Source organism: Aotus nancymaae, unplaced genomic scaffold, assembly GCF_030222135.1.
Source record: "Aotus nancymaae isolate 86718 unplaced genomic scaffold, 86718_ANA_hifiasm-v0.15.2.pri h1tg000094l, whole genome shotgun sequence".
Taxonomy (NCBI): Eukaryota; Metazoa; Chordata; class Mammalia; order Primates; family Aotidae; genus Aotus; species Aotus nancymaae.
Genome location: NW_026988509.1, coordinates 290,080 through 314,874, shown reverse-complemented (window position 1 = coordinate 314,874; position 24,795 = coordinate 290,080). Strand labels below are relative to the sequence as shown.

The 24,795-nt window shown below is 50.5% G+C and overlaps 2 protein-coding genes across 2 annotated transcripts in view; one reads left to right on the top strand and one right to left on the bottom strand.

The window, feature by feature from the left end:
- The window catches only part of LOC105732294 (rho guanine nucleotide exchange factor 11-like), a 79,640-nt gene extending 65,971 nt beyond the window's left edge, over window positions 1-13,669 (top strand). The window contains 17 exon segments of the mRNA XM_064369879.1: window positions 1,747-1,926; window positions 2,016-2,063; window positions 2,287-2,474; window positions 3,431-3,577; window positions 3,865-3,944; window positions 4,100-4,225; window positions 4,727-4,844; window positions 5,699-5,877; window positions 6,457-6,532; window positions 6,791-6,958; window positions 8,444-8,534; window positions 9,250-9,375; window positions 9,800-9,861; window positions 11,279-11,374; window positions 12,290-12,537; window positions 12,767-12,966; window positions 13,612-13,669. Of these exon segments, the coding sequence (XP_064225949.1) occupies window positions 1,747-1,926; window positions 2,016-2,063; window positions 2,287-2,474; window positions 3,431-3,577; window positions 3,865-3,944; window positions 4,100-4,225; window positions 4,727-4,844; window positions 5,699-5,877; window positions 6,457-6,532; window positions 6,791-6,958; window positions 8,444-8,534; window positions 9,250-9,375; window positions 9,800-9,861; window positions 11,279-11,374; window positions 12,290-12,537; window positions 12,767-12,966; window positions 13,612-13,669 (2,191 nt within the window).
- Window positions 13,670-13,883: 214 nt separating this feature from the next.
- On the bottom strand, window positions 13,884-17,430 carry LOC135271860 (leucine-rich repeat-containing protein 71-like). The gene is made up of 8 exons (XM_064369878.1): window positions 17,417-17,430; window positions 17,057-17,192; window positions 16,896-16,979; window positions 16,708-16,797; window positions 15,473-15,626; window positions 15,179-15,271; window positions 14,367-14,455; window positions 13,884-13,919 (listed from the first exon to the last, which is right to left on the bottom strand). Exons 1-8 carry the CDS (start codon window positions 17,428-17,430, stop codon window positions 13,884-13,886), a joined length of 696 nt encoding a protein of 231 aa, XP_064225948.1.
- Window positions 17,431-24,795: the final 7,365 nt, after the last annotated feature.

The following is a 24,795-nucleotide window of genomic DNA, read 5'->3' as shown; positions in this document are numbered from 1 at the left end:
GAATCCAGGAGGCAGAGGTTACGGTGAGCCGAGATCGCACCATTGCACTCCAGCCTGGGTAACAAGAGCGAAACTCTGTCTCAAAAAAAAAAAAAAAAAAAAAAATTGTAAGCTTTTGAGAAAATATCTGAGACCATTTACAAACTTACATTCTTGGCATTGTTAGGTAAATCTGCCCTAAGACGTTCACTAGGATCCTAAAGCCACTCCAAGCAGAAGCCTTTGGATTTGATGCTTATAAATTCATTGGCAATCTCAGAAGAAATAGTATTAGCAGTATGATGGGTGAGAGCTTGTTGTAGATACTCAGCAAGTTTAAGATTCCCCAGTTCTAGAAGGCAGTACCCTAGGAATTTTGGGCCAAAGCTAGATGATACACCTCACTTGTTGGTGGGACCATTACTCACTTCTGGGTGCTTGAAGGAAGGTGCTTAGCTCTGCAGCTCCAGTGACTCTACTGGGTGTTTGTTGTGGTGGTACAGGGACCCATTAGGATGCTGTGAAAAGGGTTCCGAGTTAGCCTGGGTCGGGATTGTTCTAACAGAATTCTGGAGGGTGGATTTAGTAGGGGATCGGTGGGCAGTGTGTTTTCTAACCCTGCAGATAAACCCATCTCAGGACCCTAGGAGATGAGCTCCATTTTGGATCATCTGGCAGTTTGGCCACGATGAATGGAGACCGAGACATTTAGCTCCTCATTGCAGCAACTTGCTGTGCTGTTAAGAGCTCTGCAGACATTTCCAGGCCTCCTGTGGTCCTAGAAGCAGAGCAGGATGTAGATTACTGATAATATCAGAAAAGAGCCAGCCCAGCAGGGCCACGGCATGGGGGTGGGGGACCATCCTGGGGCAGTTAGGGGTCATTGATGCCAGCTGTCTTGGGCTGATGCATGGCAGGACCCGACACCGCAACACCCAGTCATCAGCATCTCATCAAACTCCAGAGACACTCAGTGGCCAAGCACAGCTGGCCAAGGAGTGGGTCCTGCCCATCAGTAAAAGGCCCCTTTAAGTACAAGCCTGTCTGCTCCTGAGAGGTAATGGAATCTTTGGAAGGGCACTGTTAAAATAAGAATGGAACTCATCCTCACCACAACTGGAGGGCTAGGAATCCAGCAGCAGACAGAATTTTCTGACAGGCAGCAATTTCTGACAGGCAGCAGATAGAATTTTCTGATAGAAATTTCTGACAGTTGTGGAATATCCTAAAATGAGCTGCCAATATAGTGGCTCTGCTTTCCTCTTAAGACCTTGTAAAAGAGGTCCGCCTCAAGCAGAGTTGAAGGTGGGAGCTGACTCGTTCCAAAGCAAGGGCAACGTGGACTGGCCACTGGGCGGCCCCAGGGGCAGGAAGCTGGAACCCTGTGGTCTCTGATGAGGGACGATGATGTCCACCACCTTCCTGACAGGACCATGGTTTCTCAGGCCTCTGGACACACTACAACTCTATATTCATTTGCCCCAGGTTTCATCTTCCTGTTAGGATCCCTTCCTAATAGCTCCAGAGGAAGATGACTCTGTTCATCCATCAGGCTAGGCTGGGGAGAGGGAAGGAGTTTGTAGAGCAGCAAAAATGGCCTGTCACTGAGAAGCTTCTGCTGCCATCCAGGTGCCTTGGCCATGTTTGGCAGGGAGAACCTGCAGCATGGGGGCACCCCTGAGATGGAGCTGCAGGTAAGAGCTGGCCAGGATGTAAGCATGGCCCACTGGCTTCCCAAGTCCCAAAGTCTCTGTCTTTTCTCCCCAGTTCACGCTCAGAGATTCGCCTGGGCTGCTCTGAAAGCCTCAAGGGCCGAGAAGAGATGAAACAGTCTCAAAAGGCAGAGAACGTGCCCCGCTGTCGCAGTGACATTGACATGGATGCTGCCGCAGAGGCTACTCGCCTGCACCAGTCAGCATCGTCTTCCGTCCCCAGCCTCTCCACCAGGTGGGCAGGGCTACAGTGGCTGCACCCATGGTCATTTTGGGGGGTGGGCAAGGATAGAGGGTTGCTGAGAGTTGACATTCCCTGCACAGGTCTCTTGAGAACCCAACCCCTCCTTTCACTCCCAAAATGGGCCGCAGGTAAGTGATGGGCACTGTGGGGCCTCTGTTTGGTGTCTCCATGTCCCAGCCACACCTAGCTGCTCTCTCACCCGCAAGAGGCTGGTTGGGTGGGTTTCTCCTCTTCTGGGCCCACCAGTTTCACATGTGCATGGGGCAAGCAGGTTGAGCAGGAGAAGGAGGGCCAAACCCTCTGTGTGAGTTCTTCCTCCGGAGTGAAGCTGAGCTGCCTGTTTTCACCTAGGAGCATTGAGTGCCCCAGCTTGGGGTTCTGCACAGATGCCCTCCTTCCCCACCTCCTAGAGGATGATCTGGGCCTGCTATCTGACCTGGAGCCAAAGCCAGATGCCCAAAATTGGCAGGATACAGTGGGCAAGGATGTGGTGGCTGGGCTAACCCAGAGGGAGATTGTCCAGCAAGAGGTCATCAATGGTGAGAATGGGCCCCGCTGTCCGCAGCTCTGCTCACACACACGTGGGCCCCACTGCCCGCAGCTCTGCTCACACACGTGGGAACCACTGCCCGCAGCTCTGCTCACACACATGGGCCCCACTGCCTGCAGCTCTGCTCACACGTGGGAACCACTGCCCGCAGCTCTGCTCACACACGTGGGCCCCACTGCCCGCAGCTCTGCTCACACACATGGGAACCACTGCCCGCAGCTCTGCTCACACACATGGGCCCCACTGCCCGCAACTCTGCTCACACGTGGGAACCACTGCCCGCAGCTCCGGTCACACACGTGGGAACCACTGCCCGCAGCTCTGCTCACACACATGGGCCCCACTGCCCGCAGCTCTGCTCACACGTGGGAACCACTGCCCGCAGCTCTGCTCACACACATGGGCCCCACTGCCCGCAGCTCTGCTCACACACATGGGCCCCACTGCCCGCAGCTCTGCTCACACACGTGGGAACCACTGTCCGCAGCTCTGCTCACACACATGGGCCCTCCCGCCCACAGCTCTGCTCACACACGTGGGAACCACTGCCCGCAGCTCCAGTCACACACGTGGGAACCACTGCCCGAAGCTCTGCTCACACACGTGGGAACTACTGTCCACAGCTCTGCTCACACACGTGGGAACCACTGCCCGCAGCTCTGCTCACACACGTGGGAATAGGTCCAGAATGCCTAAGACACAAGGGTGGGAAAGAGGCAAATAGGGTGGGGGCCCCTGTGGGCTGGAGCAGCTCCACGTTGCCTGTTGCTGTAAGGTCCCCCTCAGTTCTGGCCCTTGGGGTGAGAGAAAAGTTGTATGATCTAAAACCAGCACTTCAATTCCCCCAAAAGTAGAGTGGTGGAGGGGCCCGGGCAGGGACTCTAGATACTTGCTGATCTGTTTTCTCCCTGGCTTTCTACCTTCCTTGTCACAACCACCACTCAGAGCTGTTTGTGACTGAAGCTTCCCACCTGCGCACACTTCGTGTCCTGGACCTGATCTTCTACCAGCGAATGAAGAAGGAGAACCTGATGCCCAGGGAGGAGCTGGCCCGACTCTTCCCGAAGCTGCCTGAACTCATAGAGATTCACAGTAAGGAGCCGGTGCCCCTCCAGACTCCTCCTCTGCCGCCCTTCAGCTTCCTGTTCCACTTTGGCCCACCTGCCAGGACCTCCCTGAGTAGATAACCCCCCACCAATCCCTGGTGAGGAAAAGATCTGTGGACAGCCTGAAACCAGCACTGGAGTTCACCCAAAAGTAAAATGGTTTCCAGACCCTCCCCATGGCACTGTCGTCAGAGATTCACTTGTTTCTGTCAGAAAGGTTCTGGCAATTGAGCTCAACCCCAGGCATTTCTAGTTGTTCTATTCTCACCCTAGATTCCTGGTATAAAGCCATGAAGAAGCTCCGGGAGGAAGGCCCCGTCATCAAAGAGATCAGTGACCTCATGCTGGCCCGGGTATAGCTCCAAATGTTTCCCTCTCAGCAAGGAGATTGGGGGAGGCAGATTCTCATTCCCCAAGGCCAGGGAATTTGGCAAAGGAAGGGATAGGCAGGGGACCGGTCCCAGGCAGGGATGTGATGCCTCGTCCTGTGTCCATTCTGCCTCTTTAGTTCGATGGCCCTGCCCAAGAGGAATTCCAGCAGGTGGCTGCACAGTTCTGTTCCTATCAGTCAATAGCCCTAGAGCTAATCAAGACCAAGCAGCGCAAGGAGAGCCGATTCCAGCTCTTCATGCAGGTATGTCTCACCCAAGCCCCGGCCTTCCTTCATCTCCATCAGCGTCACCAAGGGTCTCCTGAGCCTCTCTCCTTCTGGCCACACCCTCCCTCTCTACAGCGACTCCCTCCATCCTTCCGCATGAGTTCCTCAAAAGCACTGACTCACTCTAGACAAAGAGACGGCTGTTTGTTGAAAAGGATCCTGGATTAGCAGTCAGAGGCCTGGCTTACCCACCAGCACCTGTGTGCACGGAGGTGGATCTCAGTTTCGTTGTCTATAGAGTGGCAGCAGTATACCTGCCTTTCTGTTTTGACCGTATCCCTTCCTTGGGTTGGTGTCTCCCTGCCACCACCAACCGTTCTCTACACCTTTAAGGAAGAAGCTGCCACTACCATTTCTGAGCGACCCATCTGGAGTTAGGATCTGTTTCTCATGTTCACACCCATCTTGGCCCTGAGGCCATAAGCCAGCTCCCAGCCACGTTGACATCTCCTCCCTTCTGTGTCTCCTGCTGTCTAGGAGGCTGAGAGCCACCCTCAGTGCCACCGGCTGCAGCTGAGAGACCTCATCGTCTCTGAGATGCAGCGGCTCACCAAGTATCCACGGCTGCTGGAGAGCATCATCAAGCACACAGAGGGTAGGCCTGGGAAGGGGCTCGCACCACGGGTAGCAGGCCTCCTGCCAGACCCTCATTCTGGCACTGCTTTGTGACCTTAGCAAGTCACTGTGCCTTGTGGCCTTTGGTGTCTTCATCCTTGTCCTGTTGTGGGGCATGTCAGAGAAGAAAATGATTATAAATGTCCTTTGGAAAATATAAGGTATTCAACAGTGGGAGGAGTAAGGGCCGCTATCAGAGGCCCACCTGTTTGGAGCCTTTGTGTAAATCCAGGGAAAGTATCCATCTGGTGCTTGGCACAGGCTGGCACTCAAGGGCACCTGGGTCCCCCTGGTTGAATGGGGCTGGACTTTATCCCCATTCATGCCCCCTGCAGTGCACAAAAGACACAGCCTATGTGGTAACCCTAGAGGAGCAGGGGGAAGACTGAACAAGGGGGTCTAGCCTCAGCTTGTCACTCTCCCTGGCGTCCTGGGCATCTTTTACTACCCCCAAATTTCAGACATTGGGATCAGGACAGAGAAGTGTTAGGAACCCCAGCCTGATTTGAACGGGCTTTCTGGAGGCGTTATCGTGACCATTCCCACAGTCTGTCCCCTGCATCTGTAGAGCTGGCTGTGGTAGAGGCAGGAATTCCCAAGAGCTATCAGTGTCTTCAAAGCAGTGGTCTGTCTGAGACCTGGTGATGCTCAGTAAAAGTTACCCTTATCACTTGAGGTCCTCATGTGAGGCAGGAGTGGCTCACCTCTACCCACCCACACCTGCTGGTTTGAAGCAAGCCAGTTGCCATGGATGCATTCAGGCAGGTAACAGCTGACGCTGTGATAGACTTCTCAGGCAGGAGCCCCAACCATCTCCTCTGTCCTGTTTGGTAGGTGGCACCTCTGAGCATGAGAAGCTCTGCCGGGCCCGGGACCAGTGCCGGGAGATTCTCAAGTATGTGAATGAAGCAGTGAAGCAAACAGAGAACCGCCACCGTTTAGAGGGCTACCAGAAATGCCTGGATGCCACCGCCCTGAAGAGGGCCAGCAACCCCCTGGCAGCAGAGTTCCAGGTAGGAGGCAGAGGCTGCAGCACCGTCAACCCCTCACACTTGTTGCGCACCCTTAGGAGCAGAACTCTGGCAGGGCTTGGAGAGTCTTAGAGGTAGGAGACACAGACCAGATACGGTGGCACGATGGAGCCCCAGAAGACACATACCCTGTTACTGTCACCCTGTCCCTAGATGAACAAGGCAGACAGCCACACCCAGGAAAGACTAGATCTTGGAACTCAGCCTGAGAGAGCAGGGCACCGGGTAGAACTGGAGGAAAGGTGGAGGTCCTCTGGGAGGGAGCAGAGCTGGAGGCATGGCCGGGAAAAGCAGTGTGTGGTCTTTTTAGGACTGTAGCTGGCACATGGTAGGGGCGGGTGGGAGACCCAAAGTCAGAGCCATCAGTATATCTCCCAGCTGGCACGTGGCACATGACTTCACAGTTACCTTTTTGCTTGTCTTCATCCCCTACAAGAGAGTAAGGGCAAGGACTCTTTCTTATTCACCAATTCCCAGCACATTAGCACAATGTCTGGCACACAGTAGGTTCTCAAATACTGGAATGAATGAATGAATGAATGAATGGTGTCTCCTTAACAGAGCCTGGACCTTACAACCAGAAAAATGATTCATGAAGGGCCCCTGACCTGGAGGATCAGCAAGGATAAGACCTTGGGTATGTGCCAGGGCACTGGGACTGAGCGGGAACCTGCAGTGGGTGGGCCTCCCTGGGCTCTTCTCTGTGTGTTTCCCAAGCATTGAAACATGATTGGAGGCGACATGTTGGGACATGGGAAAGGAGTAACCAGAAAGAGAAATGGGGTCACCAGACTCCCAGGGCTTCCTAGAGCCTCCAAGAGCCTGAGGCTCCGCATTGTGCTCGTGAGGGATGAGTGGGACCAGGTAACGCCTGCCCCCGACCATACCCCTCCAGACCTTCACGTGCTGCTGCTGGAGGACCTCCTAGTGCTGCTGCAGAAAAAGAAGAAGAAGCTACGGCTGAAGTGCCACAGCAAGACTGCCGTGGGCTCCTCAGGCAGCAAGCAGACCTTCAGCCCCGTGCTCAAGCTCAATGCCGTGCTCATCCGCTCTGTGGCCACAGGTACCTGGGGAGATGGTCCAGGCTGGCCTCGGGCTCGGGGACCGTGATCTCTATTACTCCTGTCCAGCTGGATGAGGCAAGACCAGTTTGAGGCCTTTACAGGACCTACCAGTCCACCTATGTTCCTTTCTTCCTGTCCTGACCCAGCCTAAGCAGAGGACAGAGTGGGGTAGGATGAGGGTTGGGGGGGACCAAGAGAAAAACTAGACAGCCGTGCGCAGGTGTGGTCAGCGGTCCTCCAGCACCAAGAGGAAACTAGACAGCCATGGTCAGCGGTCCTCCAGCACCGAGAGGAAACTAGACAGCCTTGCGCAGGCGTGGTCAGCGGTCCTCCAGCACCGAGAGGAAACTAGACAGCCTTGCGCAGGCATGGTCAGCGGTCCTCCAGCACCGAGAGGAAACTAGACAGCCTTGCGCAGGCGTGGTCAGCGGTCCTCCAGCACCGAGAGGAAACCAGACAGCCTTGCGCAGGCGTGGTCAGCGGTCCTCCAGCACCGAGAGGAAACTAGACAGCCTTGCGCAGGCGTGGTCAGCGGTCCTCCAGCACAGTGCTGGTTTGGTTGGGATGTGCACACTGAGGATGGGGCAAGAGTGTCCGAGCAGGACGGGGAAGAATAGGATTAGGCAGGGTGAGTAGGACACAGCTTTCTGCTACAAGAGTGACTTGAGCAGAGCTTGGTTCCAAAAGATGTTAGATGTTAGTACCTACAGTACAGAGCTGGGTCCACTGGACAAAGGCATTTCAGTGAGAAGTGCCATGTGTGTGAGAAAGGGCTCTGGAGCAAGAGTCAGGCAACCAAATTCTCTGGGCTCACTTCCTTCATCTGTGAGATAGGAGTGATACCTACCCAAATTCTTGGGGAAATCAAAAGGGATGACAGGTATGAAAAAGTTTTAGAAACTCCTGGCCAGGCTCAGCGGCTCACGCCTGCAAACCCAGCACTTTGGGAGGCTGAGGCAGGCAGATCACTTTGAGGTCATGAGTTCAAGACCAGCCTAGCCAACATGGTGAAACTCCATCTCTTCTAAAACAACAAAAATTAACCAGACGTGGTGGCAGGGGCCTGTAATTCCAGCTACTCGGGAGGCTGAGGCAGGAGAATCACTTGAACCCAGGAGGTGGAGGTTGCAGTGAGCCAAGATCTCACCACTGCACTCCAGCCTGGGCGACAGAGCAAGACTCTGTCTCAAGATAAAAAAACCATTTTGTCAGTCCTAAGCACCATACACGCGTCGGCCATCACTATTATTAGAGCATGAAAGGAATGGTGGCTGTGAAAGGTGACATTAGGGGTCCTGGAATTTCCTCTGTCCCTTGTGTAAGTGGATTCCAAGTGGTCCCGATGACCCACCTCTGTCTCACGCTGCACTCTTCATCCTCATTGAGGGTCAGGGCTTTGGGTCCCACTCTGTCACCCTGGCCCAGGCTGCAGTCACAACTGCCGTCCCTAATATAGGCCCTTCTACCTTCCTTTCCTCATGCAGATAAATGGGCCTTCTTCATCATCTGCACCTCCAATCTGGGCCCACCCCAGATCTATGAGCTGGTTGCACTGACGCCATCAGACAAGAACATGTGAGACTTGATTGAGGGGTCATCCGTAACTGTGGTCCCCTTGGGACCAGGGTGGTGTGTATGAGGATGGTGGACAGCAAGGCCAGGGCTGGGCCCCAGAGCAGTCCCTGGACAGGGAGTTGGGAAGGGAAGTGGGAGGTAGGACAGAAGAAGAGAAGCTGGGAGGGGTCATAACCCCTGACCTGGTCACCAGGCCCGCCTCTGGGAGAATGAGCTCCTCGTGGTCTTCCAGCCGCAGCCGCTGCTGCTTCTCTGCTTCCTGCCCTACTCCCTTCACCATCCGGCGAATTAGATTCATGCATCCTTCTCAGGCGTTTGCCTCCCACTCAGCCCGTGTTTTCTGACGGCAGCCGCCAGAGGTGGTGTGGTACAGTGGAAGGAGGCGGGTCGAGTCAACCCGTTTCCCACCTCCAGGGTTTTCATTTGTAAAATGTGGCTAATGCTCCCTGTTAGGGAATTACTTTAGAGAGAAAACAGAATGCTTTGCACAAAGCGTAACAGAGGGTTGGTGTCTAGGATTTGGTCGCTGCAAGTAATCTAACCCCAAGGGAGCAGCCAGGGAGGACTGTATGGGGAGGTGGGAACCTGCCAGGCAGAGGGTCTTTAGGGCCTGGAGAAGGACCTGGAAGCCCTGAAGCAGTGGGCTCGGCACGGGGGTGGTGTGTGCCGTGGTCTTGCTCTCACTACAGTCCTCTCTGTTCTTGCCGAGCAACAGATGGATGGAGCGCTTAGAAGAGGCTGTGCAGCACGCCACCAGGCACCCCAGAGCTGCCCCAATGCCTGTCCATCCTCCACCCCCAGGGTCCCAGGAGCCAGCCCACCAGGGATCTACACCCAGCAGGTGCAGCGCTTAGCCCTCCAGACCCCACACTCTCTCCACTCCAAACCTCCTGTTTCCTGCTGCTTCTAAGTCCTTCACCCCAGGGGTGGACAGCCACAACAGGGAAATGCTAGCAGGGAGCAGACAGCTCCAAGCGCTGGCAGATGGAAGAACATGCCCCCTGTCCCTGCTTCCTGTCCCTGTCTGCTCCCCCACAGCCTGCCACCTGACTGTAATAGAGCCTGAGCCTGAAGTAGGGTGATGGGGGTGTAGAGCAGGGGACCAGGAAGCTCAGCCAGCAGCCCCCCTCACCGGGCTGCCATGCAAACCAGCCAGGTGAGGAGGCCCCACACCGTCCTCAGATCCTACTCCATCGCCCATTCTAACACAGGAGTCCATGATGGAATCTCATGACATCTCACCCTGGGTTGGTTTCCTCCTTCAGGGTAGAACTGGATGACTCAGACGTGTTCCATGGTGAACCTGAACCTGGGGAGCTGCCTGGAGGTAAGGGCCCTGAACTGTGCAGTGGGAGCCAGCACAGGTTGGGTGTGAGTATGGGGGTGATGGGAGAGGCCATCAGGGCCCAGGGTGTGAGGTTTTGATGAAGAGTATAGAAGAAACAGGGTGGGAGAAAGAGTCTGGAGGAGGAAGGAGAGCAGACTGAATATACTTAGGCAAGTGTGAGCTCACTCACCTGACCAGAGATTCCCACCCAGCCTCTCTGGGTGATGGCATCAGCTGTGGAGGAAGAGGAGCAGCCTGGCGGGGTCCCCTGCATCCTCTAGCCGGGGATTACTGCTGGGGAGAGAGATGCGTGCCGCAGCTACAGGAATGGGAAACATGGGGAGCCGGGGCGCTCAAAGGGCTTCAGATGCACTTACCGTGATGGGATTGGTAGAGGGGACGGCGTTCTCATTGAGAGCTTGTGTGTGGAGTAACCTGGGGTCTTGGGTTCAGGAGAAATCTCAGGCTTTCTGGCTGGGTCCCTGTTGTTTCCTTCTGCTTAGAATGCTTTTTCTCCTAACGCCGCACCTCCGTGTCTATTCCTGTGTCTCCTTTACCCAATCTGTTTAACGCCAGCACTGCCCAACCCTCACGCCATACTCTGTTGTTTTCTTCTCTCCCGTGGAAGTTACCACCTTCTAACAAACTGTATAACTGACTGAAGTGTCTATTTTTGTGTGTCCTTCCACTAGAATGTACGCTCAGCATGGGCAGGGATCTTTTTGTTTTGCTTACTGTTGTATGCTTAGAGCCTGGGACAGTGCCGGCCAAAGGAAGTGCCCAGTGACAACAGTAGCAGAGGTGGCAGATGGGACTAGAGGGTGTGAAGGACAAGGCTGGGAAGACACCTGGCGAGTGAGGGGTCTGGGGAGTGAGCAAGGTGACAGGAAGGCAGCCCAGGTTGGGGAGCACCACGGGCGGCCTTGAGACAAGAAAAGCGGAGACAAGCTCGCAGGGAGGCAGACAGGTTTGCCCGGCCCAAGCAGTGAGCCCAGGGAGGAAGGTACCCACCCTGGGAAGAGTGGGCTAGTCTGAGAGGGTGGCAAGAAAGAAAGAACAAAGCCTGGGGCATGCACAGGGCGGGGTTCCGCGCCTGGGGCCTTGCAGCAGGGGCTTCCTGCCCTCCCCTGGGGCTCCGCTCTGCCTCCCTTCCAGTAGCATTTTTCATTCCATCTGCCCGAGGCCTGCCTGTCCTGGGTTTCTGGGAACTGACCTTCCTTCTCTCTCTTGGTGAATCGGTGGAAAGTTCTCCGTGCTGCCTGGGATGTCATCGTGTATGATCTTGTGTTCACCTTGTTCTTCCCGTTTTCTCCTCCCCTGCCCCCACCTCCTGCCCTCTCTCCTTCCTGCTCGCTCTCCCTTCCCTTTCCTTGTCTTTCGGTCTCTCCTCTTCCTGGTGGTGGTGGTGTCAGTGCAGCTGAGGTGGCAGGCAGCAAGGTTGTCCCTGCACTACCAGAGAGTGGCCAGTCAGAGCCCGAGCCGCCTGAAGTGGAAAGCGGAACAAAGGCTATGGGTAATAACTTTCTCCTCGGAGCCAAAGACAGGCCAGGACTGGCGTGTGGGACCTGAGGGCAGAGCCGGACCCCTGCCCGTGGTCACACACACACCCACCAGCTCCCTCAGCTGCCCGGAAAGGGGAGGAGGAAGATGTGGACCTAAGGACGTGGATGGTCCCTGTGCTGTCCGTCCAGCCTTAAGAAGCCACCTGTCCAGGCTCCCGTTTAGAGCAGCAGGGATAAACACCAGCGTGCAGTTGTGAGAGGGGCAGGGAAGCCTGGCCTGATGCCAGGAGCCCAGTGTCCTTCACCTGATGTTCGAGCAGCTGCTTCCCCACCCCAGACGCCACTCCAGTGTCACTGTGGAAAGCAGCTGAAAGGGCCTCCCAGGTTCCACAGTGGTTCTCTGAGCTTCCTGCCTGTCAGGAACCCTCCAAATCTTTCCTCCAGCTGTCTCTGACACCCCTCGGTTGGGTCGAGGGACCTCCAGAGGCTCGTGGCATGGATGGCAGAGGCGCAGGGCAGGGCTGCAGTTCATCCAGAGCTGGAGTCAGGCAGGGCGAGAGGGCTGCTGCCTGCTCCTTTTAGAAGAAGAGCCTGAAACCAGCCCCTGATCTGTTTACTCAAGGAGGGGGAGCCACTCCCATTTCCCCAAACAAAACACTGTAGCCCGACACTTCTCCCTTGAGTTCACTGCTCAGCATCTCCCCCAGGTTGGGGCCAGACTGAGCAACGTACCGTCTAGAAAGGCTGGGGACCAGGGCTTTTTAGGGGACTGGCAGACAGTGAGCAAGGCCCACGTGCTCAGACTTCGCCTGGAGAGGGCTGCCTGGCCTGCACTATCAAGCAGCTGGGGAACCCCACGGGAGCGGGGGGATAGCTCCAACTTCTCTGTTTGCCTCCTGATCACTTTTCTCTTCTTGTGGGGACAGGGAACTGCTTTTATGTCAGCATGCCAGCAGGACCCCTGGACTCAAGCACCGACCTTTCAGGGGCACCCACGAGCCCCCCTCAGCCTGCCAGCCTCCCTGCAGGGCAGATAGAGCCTCAGCCTCAGCTGCAGGGAGGCAATGGAGATCCAAGACGCCCCAGCCGCTCTCCCCAAAACCTGGCCCTCAGGGATGTGGGCATGATCTTCCATACCATCGAGCAGCTCACCCTCAAGCTCAACAGGCTCAAGGTGAGGGAAACAGGGCTTGTCCCTGCAAGACTCCAGCCCATCACCCCAAAACCATTCCCTATGAGCCCTAGATCCTGTCCTGGCCCAGGGATCTTCCCCCAGCTCACCCAGCCACCCTTAAATCACACCCCCTTCCCCAAGGCCCAGCACAGATCAGAGTGTGACCCCTTCCCCAGGGGCCTTAGCAATAGAAGGACTTGAGCAGACAATCCCCCGCCGACTCTTCCAGGACATGGTGCTGGCCCACAGAGAGCTGCCCAAGTCCCTTGGGGGAGAGTCGTCTGGTGGCAGCACGCCTGTGGGCAGTTTCCACACAGAAGCAGCAGCAGCTCGATGGACAGATGGCTCCCTCTCACCTCCCACTAAGGAGTCCCTGGCTTCTGACTCCGGGAACAGCCATGAACTGGGACCCTGCCCTGAGGATGGTGAGTGAAGCCAGGTCTCTCTCAGTACCTACCGTCAGGGAGAGGTCCCCCAATTTGTGAGGACACATTGCCAAGCAGTAAGAGATGGTGGTTCTGAGAGTCTGGTTTCCCCTTGAGTGAAACGAATTCATTCCCTCAGCTTCAGAGAGGGACCCCACAGATGCTTCCCCGCAAAATGGGGAGCTTAGAATTGAGCCCTCTTATTCCTTGTGCTATGGAGGTAACAAACCACGAGGAGCCTGGTGTCACATCTGAGACTTTTTTTCCTTTTTTAAATTATTTTCATTATTTGTGTGTGTGTGTGTGTGTTTATATATATTATATTTGAGATACGGGCTTGCAGGTGCACACCGCAGTGCTGGCCTAAGACTCGTGCTTATTAAATGGCGCAGAACCATACTGGGTGGGCCAGGCTATGTTGTAACTCAGGAAGACTTGGCACATACCTACTTGACCTAAGGGCTTTCGGGGCTGATGCAAGTGGAGTTCGGTAGATAGCCCTTTTCAAGCCCTACAAGAAACTAGGGTTTCTGGAGGAGAGGGAAGGTGCTGAAGGAGCTCCTCTCATGAGCCTGAACACTTTCTAGACAAAACGTGGAAGCGGTGGCCTCAGGCTGGCCAATTCCTCACCTTCATCCTCCTCCCGCAGGCTCTGACACCCCCTGGAAGAGAGCGCAGCAGATGCAGCCGCATCACCAGGACCATAACCGTGCAAACCACCAAATCCCCTGCGTCCCCACTCCTTCAGGGACTGGCCTGAGACCGGACCCAGGGTGGGGGGATCCTAACTGTCCTCACTGTGGAGGAGGCAGTTGGGGAAACTCGGATCCAGCCAAGGCCTTGGGGGAGACCGGCATGTTGCTTGGTCTGCTCAAATCAGAGTCAAGTTTCAGTGTCTTTTCCCTCCCTTAGCCCAACCCTCTAAGGCCTGGTGTCTCCTAAGGATGCTGACAGCATCTGAAAGGCCCCCAATCACCACGGCTGCCCTCACCCGATACACGTGCGTACGCGTGCGCGCCTGGACGTGCGCTGCCCTCAGACATGCAAGTGAGAGAAGGAGACTTCTGTGTAAATGCACTTTCTTCCTCCCCTCTTTCTCCACAAGACCCCAGGCGGAGGTGGGTGCCTCCCCTCCCCGTTGTCACTTTGGTCCTATAAATATGTATTTATTGTATGTGCATCTTTGCTGTTGTAAATAACTTTGACCTTTTTTGTTCCTGTTCCTGGAGTGCTGGAGACAGTTACGGAAGGAGCTGCCAAGGGAAGAGGGGGTTCACTTGTATCTCCTAGTTAACCCGCATGGGGCTGGAGACCACATTCCAAGAGGGGCTGGGATGAGAGGTACCAGGCAAGCCTGGAATCCCAGGGGTATGCCCTTTGCCTCCATTCCTCCCGGCAGCTTACCTCCAACTCTGGGAAGATGCTGCGCTTCTCTCTGCTCCCGATCTTGATCCCTTTTATCCTGCTTGGCTTCTGCTCAGGGATGGTTACCTCTGGGGCCAGAAGAGGAGCCAGAATGCACAGTGCACATTTCTGATACCACCCAGGCTCCCTCCCCAGAGAGAACAGGCTAGGTGAGGCAAAGACACCCCCCAACCATGGGTTTGGGTGCAGTAGAAATGGCTGGAGGGGGCCGGGCGTCGTAGCTCACACCACCAGTAATTTGGGAGGCCAAAGTGGGAGGATCACCTGAGGTCAGGAGTTCTCAACCAGCCTGGCCAATATAGTGAAACCCCTTCTCTACTAAGAATACAAAAGTTAGTAGGGCATGGTGGTGCATGCCTGTAATCCCAGCTACTGGCTAGGCTGGGACAGGAGAATTGCTTGAACCCAGGAGGCGGAGATTGCAGTGAGCTGAGATCGCATCTGTGCACTCCAGCCTGGGCGACAGAGTGAGACTCCATCTCAAAAAAAAGAAGAAAAAGAAAAAAGAAATGGCTGGAGGGGGACCCCAGCTAGGTGGGTGGGTTCTTTGAAGACAGAGTCACAGAGCTCCAGCTCCGACGAAGGGGGTGTGGAGAGCAGTGGCTCAGGACATCCGGGCCGGATGAGGCTCCCCACGTCATCCCACTGTGAGAAGGAAATCAGGCCCAGAGAGACATGGTGAGGTGAGCTCCAGGCAGGTGCGCTCAGGCCCAGAACAGCCTCCTGCACCCTGCCCAGCACTCTTTCCTCCTCCACGTGGGAAGGTGCTGCCCAGGGGCGCCCGCACTTACTCCCCTTGCCTGCCTTTGTGGCGTCTTCTTTCTTAGGGGTTCCTTGTGCGGGCAACTGCCCAGCCCCTGACTTCTCCTCTTTCTTGGTCAATTCTCGTGGAGAAGGTGAGAAGAGAAGTGCAAGTCCCACCTCTGGAGGGGATGAGCAGTGGTGAGGGAAGGAGAGGGGTTAGGACCGGAGGCTTTAGGGGGAATTCAAAGGCCCATGTGGCCTTCTTCCCTCTACTGCCTCTGCACGTGATGGAAGCCCCCTCCGCTGTCCATCCAGCACCCAGGCTCTGTCCCATTGCACACCTACCCATGATTTCTCCTTTTTCTTGCCCAGGCCCTTAGGGGTTTTCATTGCCTGCGTCTTGTCTGTCTTGTCCACCAATGCGCTGTTGCTGATCCCTACCATCTGACTCTTCTCACAGTCTGTTTTGGAGTCCCCGTGTCTCGAGGAGGAGGGCTGTGCTCACAAATGGAAAGGGAGGGAGGAAGAAGCCAGAGCCCCTTCCTCAATGGGGGCATGAAAGGTAGCTGTGTCCGTACTTGGGGAGCAGTGGAGCTGACAGCACCTCCCACCCACCTCCCTGCCTAAATGCTACAATAATTTGTAATGGACTCCTCTGGGGTGAGATGCTTTGGAGAAGAAATAGAAATAGCAGAGGGACCTGGGTGGGGGTGAGACAAAGGGTGAGGCAGGATCTCAGACTGTCATACTGAGGGGGGAAAATAGCAGCTAACTTTTATTGAGCTAAGTGCCAGGTGCTATTTTAAATGGATTGCAGGAATTAAGTCATTAAATCCTCTCAACAGTCATGAAATAGGTACAGTCATCCCCACTTACAGATGAAGAAACTGAAGCAAGGAGAAGTTAAATAACAGGCCGGGCACAGTGGCTTATGCCTGTAATCCCAACACTTTGGGAGGCCAAGAGGGGCCGGATCACTTGAGACCAGGAGTTCGAGACCAGCCTGGTCAACACAGCGAAACCCCGTCTCTATTAAAAAATACAAAAATTAGCCAGGCCTGGTGGCACACACCTGTAATCCCAGCTACTCAGGTGGTTGAGGCAGGCGAATAGCTTGAACCCTGGAGGCGGAGGTTGCAGTGAGCCGAGATTGTGCCACTGCACTCCAGCCTGGGCAACAGAGCCAGACTCCATCTCAAGAGAAAAAAAAAAGTTTAGTTATCCCAAATATCCTGCACATAATGAAATAAAGCAAAATATTCTACCATTAAAAGAAGAAGTTTAGTAACATGCCCAAGGTCACAAGCTAGGATATGGATGAACCGGACTTCAGGTCCAGATGGTCTAAATCTAGTGTCCTGTCTCTTAACCAATACACTCAACTGCCCATAGGGTGGTTCTGCAATTAGAGCCCGCCCAGCAGCGGCTTGGCAAACGTTTATGCAGAAGTCGGAGGGAAAAAGTCATGACAGAGGATGGAGATTTAACCGGATGTCCAGTTTGCTGAAAAGCAGCGGACTTCGGAAGTGGGCTCGAGGGTTAGAGGGCCTGGGCCTGGGGCCTGGGGATTCCTCACCGATCGCGAGCGTTCCTGCGTCCCTTTTTCCAGCAGGAGGCGCCGGCGCTCCACCACCTCAGTGTGCGTCAGCTCGAAGGGTCGCAGGACCTGTGGAAGGCGGGTGCCCCGAGGTCGAACGCCAGCGGAGTCAGGGTCGGCTCCCCCGGCCAGTCCTCGTCCCGGACCCACCTGATCGGCACACCCACCTCCGCCAGCTTCAGGGCGCCCTTGTCCTGGATGCGGTTGTGGGCCAGGGACAGCCAGAGCAGGGAACAGTTAAGCCGGAGGCCCTAAGGGGTGGTCAGGGAGGCGTGAGCCGCCCGAGCCGCACCTGCTCCCAGCGGGTCTCTCCCCGCTGCGCACTCACGTCCGCGATGTGGTTGAAGCCCAGGTTGAGCGAGACGAGGGTCCGGTTGCAGCTGCGCAGCGTGGACAGCGCCTGGCCCAGGAGTTGCGCCCCGCGGTCATCGATGTTGTTGTTGCGCAGAGACAAGCGCGCGATCCTGGGCAGTCGGAGGGAGAATGTGGGTCGCTGGAAACTCGGTGCAGGGCGTCCGCCGGAATTTAGGACTCTTGACGGCTTGAGGAGCCGTCTGGTCTGAGGATGTAGGGGCAGGAATCGAGGGCCCTTGCCGAGATGGTAGGGCGACAAGGACGGCTGGGGACTAAAAATGGCTTGGGATTTCAAGGCAGCCCCAGAGGAAGGGGTGAGGGCCGGGAGTCTCACATGCTGTCCATCATGTCTTCCGATGGCTCCTTTTGTTCAGAAAATTATGAAGCAAACGAACGGGCCGTTTTTCCTATTACTCAGCATCCAATGTCAATGCAGATACAGGAAAACTAAATCAAAACTACCCCGCGCAAAGGAAGATAATGGTGACACATGGCAGCCACTGGGCCTTGGTACTCTGAAATCCAACTGGGCAGGCATTGTGAAGCCACACTCTTCCCATTCCAATATACCAGAAGTGGCAGAAGTTCCTTTTAAGGTGTTGATTCTGTTCTCTGGAAAGAACTCCTTTTAACTTTGCTATGCATTTTTTTGCCATAGGTAGAATTATCCCTTTTTTATACTGTTCTCTATAATCAAACCTGAAGTGTGTACTGTGGACTATGCCCTTCTTGGTTAGGTAACTTGGCAATTCACTTTTCTTTTTAAAATTTTTTGTTATTTTTTTCTTTTCTATAGTTTCCACTTTTATTTCAGATTTAGGAGTTGACATGGTTTGGTTATGTGCTCCCACCCAATCTCATGTGAGACTGTCATCCTCAATGTTGGAGAAGGGCCTGGTGGAGGTGACTGGATCATGGGGGCAGACTTCCCCCTTGCTGTTCTCATGATAGTGAGTGAGTTCTCACAGGATCTTGTTGGTTAAGAGTGTGTAGCACTTCCACCTTCGCTCTCGTCCTGCTCTGTCACGTGAAGATGTGCCTGCTTCCTTTTTGCCTTCTGCCATAATTGTAAGTTTCCTGAGGCCTTCCCAGCCATGCTTCCTGTACAGCCTATGGAACTGTGAGTCAATGAAACCTCTTTTGTTTCTAAATTACCCAGTCTCAGATAGTTCTTTATGGCAATGCAAGAATGGGCTGATACAGGGGTATACACTTGTAGGTGTGTTACAAGGGTGTATTGTGTGATGCTGAGGCTTGAATATGAATAAGCCCATCACCCAGATAGTGAGCATAGAACCCAACAGGTAGTTTTTCCACCCTTAACCCCTTCAATTTCTTCCCTCGTCTATTAGTCCCCTGTGTCTATTGTTGCCATCTTTTTGTCCATGAGTATCCAATGTTCAGCTCTCATTTGCAAGTGAGAGCGTGTGATATGTAGCTTTCTGTTCTCACATTAATTTGCTTAGGATAGTGGCCTCCAACTCCATCCACGTTCCTGCAAAGAACATGATTTCATTCTTTTTTATGGCTGTGGAACATTCCACGGTGTATATGTACCACATTTTCTTTATCCAATTCACTGTTGATGGGCACCTAGGTTGATTCCATGACTTTGCTATTGTAAATAGTACAGCAATAAACATACAAGTGGATGTGTCTTTTTGTTAGAATAATCTATATTCTTTTGTATATATACCCTGTAATGAGATTGCTGGGTGAAATGGTACCTCCATTTTAAGTTCTTTGAAAAATCTCCAAACTGCTTTCCACAGTGGCTGAACTAATTTACATTCTCATCAATAGTGTATAAAATTTCTCTCTTCTCCACAGTCTTGCTAGCAACTGTTGTTTTTTTATTTTTTTAATAATAGCCATTCTAACTGGTGTGAGATGGTATCTCATTGTGGTCCTGATTTACATTTCTGTGGTGATTAGTGATGTTGAACATTATTTCATGTTTTTTGGTCACTTCTGTATCTTCTTTTGAGAAGTGTCTGTTCATGTTTTTTGCCCACTTTTTAATGTGATTATTCGGTTTTCACTTGTAGTGTTGTTTGAGTTCCTTATGGATAATATCCTCAGGATATTAGACCTTTGTCAGATGATTTTTTTTTTTTGAGAGTGCAGTGGTGTGATTTGACCTCCCATTGGCTCACTGAAACCTCTGCCTCCCAGGTTCCACCTCCTGGGTTCAAGCAATTCTCTGCCTCAGCCTCCCGAATAGCTGGGATTAAAGATGCCCACAACCACACCAGGGTAATTTTTGTATTTTTGGTAGAGAGAGGGTTTCACCATCTTGGCCAGACTGGTCTTGAACTCCTGACTTCATGATCTGCCTGCCTTGGCTTCCCAAAGTGCTTGGATTACAGAGGTGAGCCACCACGCCTGGCCCTTTGTCAGATGATTTACAGATATCTTCTCCCACTTAGCAGGTTGTCTGTTTGCTCTGTTGATAGGTTCTTTTGCTGTGAAGAGGCTGTTTCATTTAACTGGGTCCTACTTGTCAATTTTTAGTTTTGTTACAATTGTTAAGAAATTGGGCGCGGTGGCTCACGCCTATAATCCCAGCACTTTGGGAGGCCAAGGAGGGTGGATCTCGAGGTCAAAAGATCAAGATCATCCCGGTCAACATGATGAAACCCCGTCTCTACTAAAAATACAAAAAATTAGCTGGGCATGGTGGCGTGTGCCTGTAATCCCAGCTACTCAGGAGGCTGAGGCAGGAGAATTGTCTGAACCCAGGAGGCAGAGGTTGCGGTGAGCCGAGATCACGCCATTGCACTCCAGCCTGGGTAACAAGAGCAAAACTCCGTCTCAAAAAAAAAAAAAAGAAATTGGTCATAAACTCTTTCCCAAGACCAGTGTCTAGAATGGTGTTTCCTAGGTTTTTTCTAGGATTCTTATATTTTGAGGACTTACATTTAAGTCTTTAATCCATCTTGAGTTAATTTTTCAGATGGTGAAAGATAGAGGTTCAGTTTCATTCTTCTGCACATGGCTAGCCAGTTATCCCAGCACCGTTTATTTAATAGAGAGTTCTTTCCCCATTGCTCATTTTTGTTGATGTTGTCAACAATTAGATGGCTGTAGGTGTGCAGCTTTATTTCTGGGTTCTCTATTCTGTTTCATTCGTCTCTGTGTCTGTTTTTGTACCAGTACCATCCTGTTTTGGTTACTATAGCTTTATAGAATAGCTTAAAGGCAAGTAATGTGATTCCTTGTTCTTTTTGTTTAGGATTGCTTTAGCTATTTGAATTCTCTTTTGGTTTCATATGAATTTTAGAATAGGTGTTTCTAATTCTGTGAAAAATAGCATTCATAGTTTGAAAGGAATGATGTTGAATCTGTTGATTGCTTTGGGCAGTATGGCCATTTAACAATGTACAAAATCAGTAACATTTGTATACATCAATGATGTTCAAGCTGAGAGTCAAATCAAAAACAGAATCCCATTTACAATGGCCACACACGCACACACACAAAATAACTAGGAATACATATAATCAAGGAGGTGAAAGGAAGAATATAAAACATCTCTACAGGGAGAACTGTAAAACACTGCTGAAAGAAATCATAGATAACACAAACAAATGAAAAAATTTCATGTTCATGGATTGGAAGAATGCAGTTCACTTTCTAACCAAGTGTCATTTAAGGCTGTTGAAAAGCTGTTTTGCTTCATTTCATTTTATTTTCAGATCCTGCTTGTGGTTACTTTGGAAACATGATTCCTCAAAAATTTAGTGGATTTCTAATCTGTTTGCTTCTAGCCAGTTCTATATGCTAGTAACTATACTCACATTTCTTTCACAGATGAAATTCTTGTACTTCCTTTTTCCATGTCTTCTTCCATTACCGTGGCTCCTTTGACATTATCTGGAAAAATAAACTTAGGTGGGATGACATCAAAACTTAATCTAATCTTACCTGCAAACCTGAGTTTTGATGGACTTTTGTCTCTCAAAATCACTCTGGATTTTATCTCTTCAGATTTTTGGTTTCCTTCTATTCTCTTGCATTTATGTTTACAAAAGAGCCCATTTTCTTTGTTTTTAAAATACCTTTATTGACACAGAATTTACATACTACAAAATTCACCCTTTTGAAGTGTATATTCAATAGTCCTTCATACATTCACAGTTCATGCAATTATCAACACTATCTAATTTCAGAACCCTTTAATCACTCCTCCAAATAACTCCATACTGATGAGTTGTTAATCCTCATTCCCCTGCCCCCAGACCCCTAGAAACCACTACTCTACATTCCGTTTCTAGAAATTTGCCTATTCTTGACATTTCATATAAATAGCACTAAACAATATGTGGTCCTTTGTATCTGACTTCTTTAACTTAGCATAATATTTTATTTTATTCATTTATTTATTATTTATTTTTATTTTTATTTTACTTTAAGTGCATACTATATCTGGCATTTCTCCCCATGTTAACCCTCCCCACCCCCTCTCTCCCTTCCCTGGCTGCCCCTCCAACTGCCCCCAGTGTGTGATGCTCCTCTCCCTGAGTCCACATGTTATCATTGTTCAACACCCGCCTATGAGTGAGAACCTGTGCTGCTTGGTTTTCTGTTCTTGTGTCAGTTTGCTAAGAATGATGGCTTCCAGATTCATCCAAGTCCCTACAAACGTCACAAACTCATCGTCTTTTATGGCTGTGTAGTATTCCATGGTGTATATGTGCCACATATTCCTTGTCCAGTCTATCATTGATGGACATTTGGGTTGGTTCCAAGTCTTTGCTATTGTAAACAGTGCTGCAATGAACATTCGTGTGCATGTGTCCTTATAGTAGAATGATTTATAATCATTTGTATATATACCCAGTAATGGGATTGCTGGGTCAAATGGAATTTCTATTTCTAGGTCCTTGAGGAATCACCACACTGTCTTCCACAACGGTTGAACTAATTTACGCTCCCACCAACAGTGTAAAAGTGTTCCTATTTCTCCACATCCTCTCTAGCATCTGTTGTCTCCAGATTTTTTAATGATCGCCATTCTAACTGGCGTGAGATGGTATCTCAGTGTAGTTCTGATTTGCATTTCTCTAATGACCAGTGACGATGAGCATTTTTTCATATGTTTGTTGGCCTCATGTATGTCTTCTTTTGTAAAGTGTCTGTTCATATCCTTTGCCCACTTTTGAATGGGCTTGTTTGTTTCTTCTTGTAAATCTGTTTTAGTTCTTTGTAGAATCTGGATATCAGCCCTTTGTCAGATGGGTAGATTGCAAAAATTTTTTCCCATTCTATTGGTTGCCAATTCACTCTAATGACTGTTTCTTTTGCTGTGCAGAAGCTGTGGAGGTTGATTAGGTCCCATTTGTCTATTTTGGCTTTTGTTGCCAATGCTTTTGGTGTTTTGGTCATGAAGTCCTTGCCTATGCCTATGTCCTGAATGGTTTTGCCTAGATATTCTTCTGGGTTTTTATGGTGTTAGGTCTTATGTTTAAGTCTTTAATCCATCTGGAGTTAATTTTAGTGTAAGGTGTCAGGAAGGGGTCCAGTTTCTGCTTTCTGCTCATGGCTAGCCAGTTTTCCCAAAACCATTTATTAAACAGGGAATCCTTTCCCCATTGCTTTTGTCAGGTTTATCAAAGATCAGATGATTGTAGATGTATGGTGTTGCCTCTGAGGCCCCTGTTCTGTTCCATTGGTTTATATCTCTGTTTTGGTAACAGTGCCATGCTGTTTTGATTACCGTAGACTTGTAGTATAGTTTGAAGTCTGATGGTGTGATGCCTCCAGCTTTGTTCCTTTTGCTTAGAATTGACTTGGCTATGCGGACTCTCTTTTGGTTCCATATGAAGTTTAAGGTGGTTTTTTCCAGTTCTGTGAAGAAGGTCATTGGTAGCTTGATGGGGATAGCGTTGAATCTGTAAATTACTTTGGGCAGTATGGCCATTTTCACAATATTGATTCTCATTTACTCTTTTCCCATACTGGGGAGTCTCTCTTGGCTCCCAGCCTATCATCGGCAAGCAGGCTGCCTAATTTCTTTCTTCTTCCTTTCTTTGTTTTAGTATTTCTTATCATTTTCCTGCTGAATTCCAGTGTCTGCTCTGGATCATCTATTTGAAGTATCATTATCTACTCTCTATTTTGGTTATTCTTAGTAATGGAAGTAAGTATAATATACCTTAGCCGCCTTGAAGCCTCCCTCTTTTAGCACTTTGACTATATCATTTCAGTCTCTCCTGGCCTGCATGGTTTTTGGTGAAAAATCTGCTAATAGTCAAATTATGGGGATTTCCTTATATGTGACTTGATGCTTTTCTCTTCCTGCTTTTAGGATTCTCTCTGTGTCTTTGACTTTTGCAGTTTGGTTATTATATGATTTGGAGAGGACAGCTCTGGTTTGAATCAGTTGGGGAATCTTGAAATTCCTGGATCTGATGTCCATATATCTCTCAAGACTTGGGAAGTTTTCAGCTATTGTTTTGCTAAATCAGCTTTTTGTGCCATTCACTATCTCTTCATCCCCTGGAATTTTTATAATGTGAATATTTGTTCACTTAATGGTGTCCCATAAGTCCCATAGACTTTCTTCACTCTTTTCTAATTTTTTTCCTTTAACTGGAAAAAAATTAAAATGATGCTTTCAAAAAACTTACCTTCAAGTTCTGAAATTCCTTCATCTGCTTGATTTAGTCTCTTGGATGTCCTACATTTCTGTGCTCCGCATGGGTTTCACCACTTCTGTGCTTTATCCCAGTGCTCTCCTTTAGACACTGTAATCCAAATGTAGTTGGTTATTTGTTGTTCTGGTTTGTTTTTGTGAGGGTGGTGGGAGAACTGGGCATCTCTAGTCATCCATCTTGCTGATATCATTGTCCTCTTGTTAATTTTATTTCTAAATGTTTTATTGTTTTTGGTTCTATTGTAAAAACTGTAAATGTAAAGCCCAAAACTATGGGGGGGAAAAAAAACCCTAGAAGGAAATCTAGGCAATACCATTCAGGATGTAGTCTTCAGCAAAGATTTCATGACAAAAACATCAAAAGCAATTGCAACAAAAGAAAAAATGGACAAATTAGATCTAATTAAACTAAGGAGCTTCTGCACAGCAAAAGAAACTCATTAGAGTGAACAGACAACCTAAAGAACAGGAGAAAATTTTTGCTGTTTATCTATCTGACAAAGATCTAATATCCAGAATCTGCAAGAAACTTAAAGAAATTTACAAGAAAAAACAAACAACTCCATTAAAAGTGGGCAAAGGACATCAACAGACAGTTGCCAAAAGAAGACATTTATACAGCCAACAAACATAAAAAAAGCAGCACAGATGCAGAACCCACAGATACAGAGAGCTGACCTAAGAAATTCTTACACACACACACACACACACACACTTAGAACTTACAGACAAATTCAGCAAGATTACAGGATACAAGATCAATATGCAAAAATCAATTGTATTTCTATGCACAATAAAACAATTTTTTTAGTTTAGACATGTTAAGTACACTGATATTATTATGCGATGCATCTCTAGAACATTTTTATCCTGCAAAAGTAAAACTCAATGCACACGGAACAACTGCCCATTTTCTCCTTTGCTCATTGTAGTTTTGATTTGAATTTCTCTGATGCTGTACTGCTGCTAATAGACTACTATAAAATGAGTAGTAATGATGTGTCAGCTGAATTCCTGATACTAATTCCATTTTATGCCTAAGATAAATTTGTGAT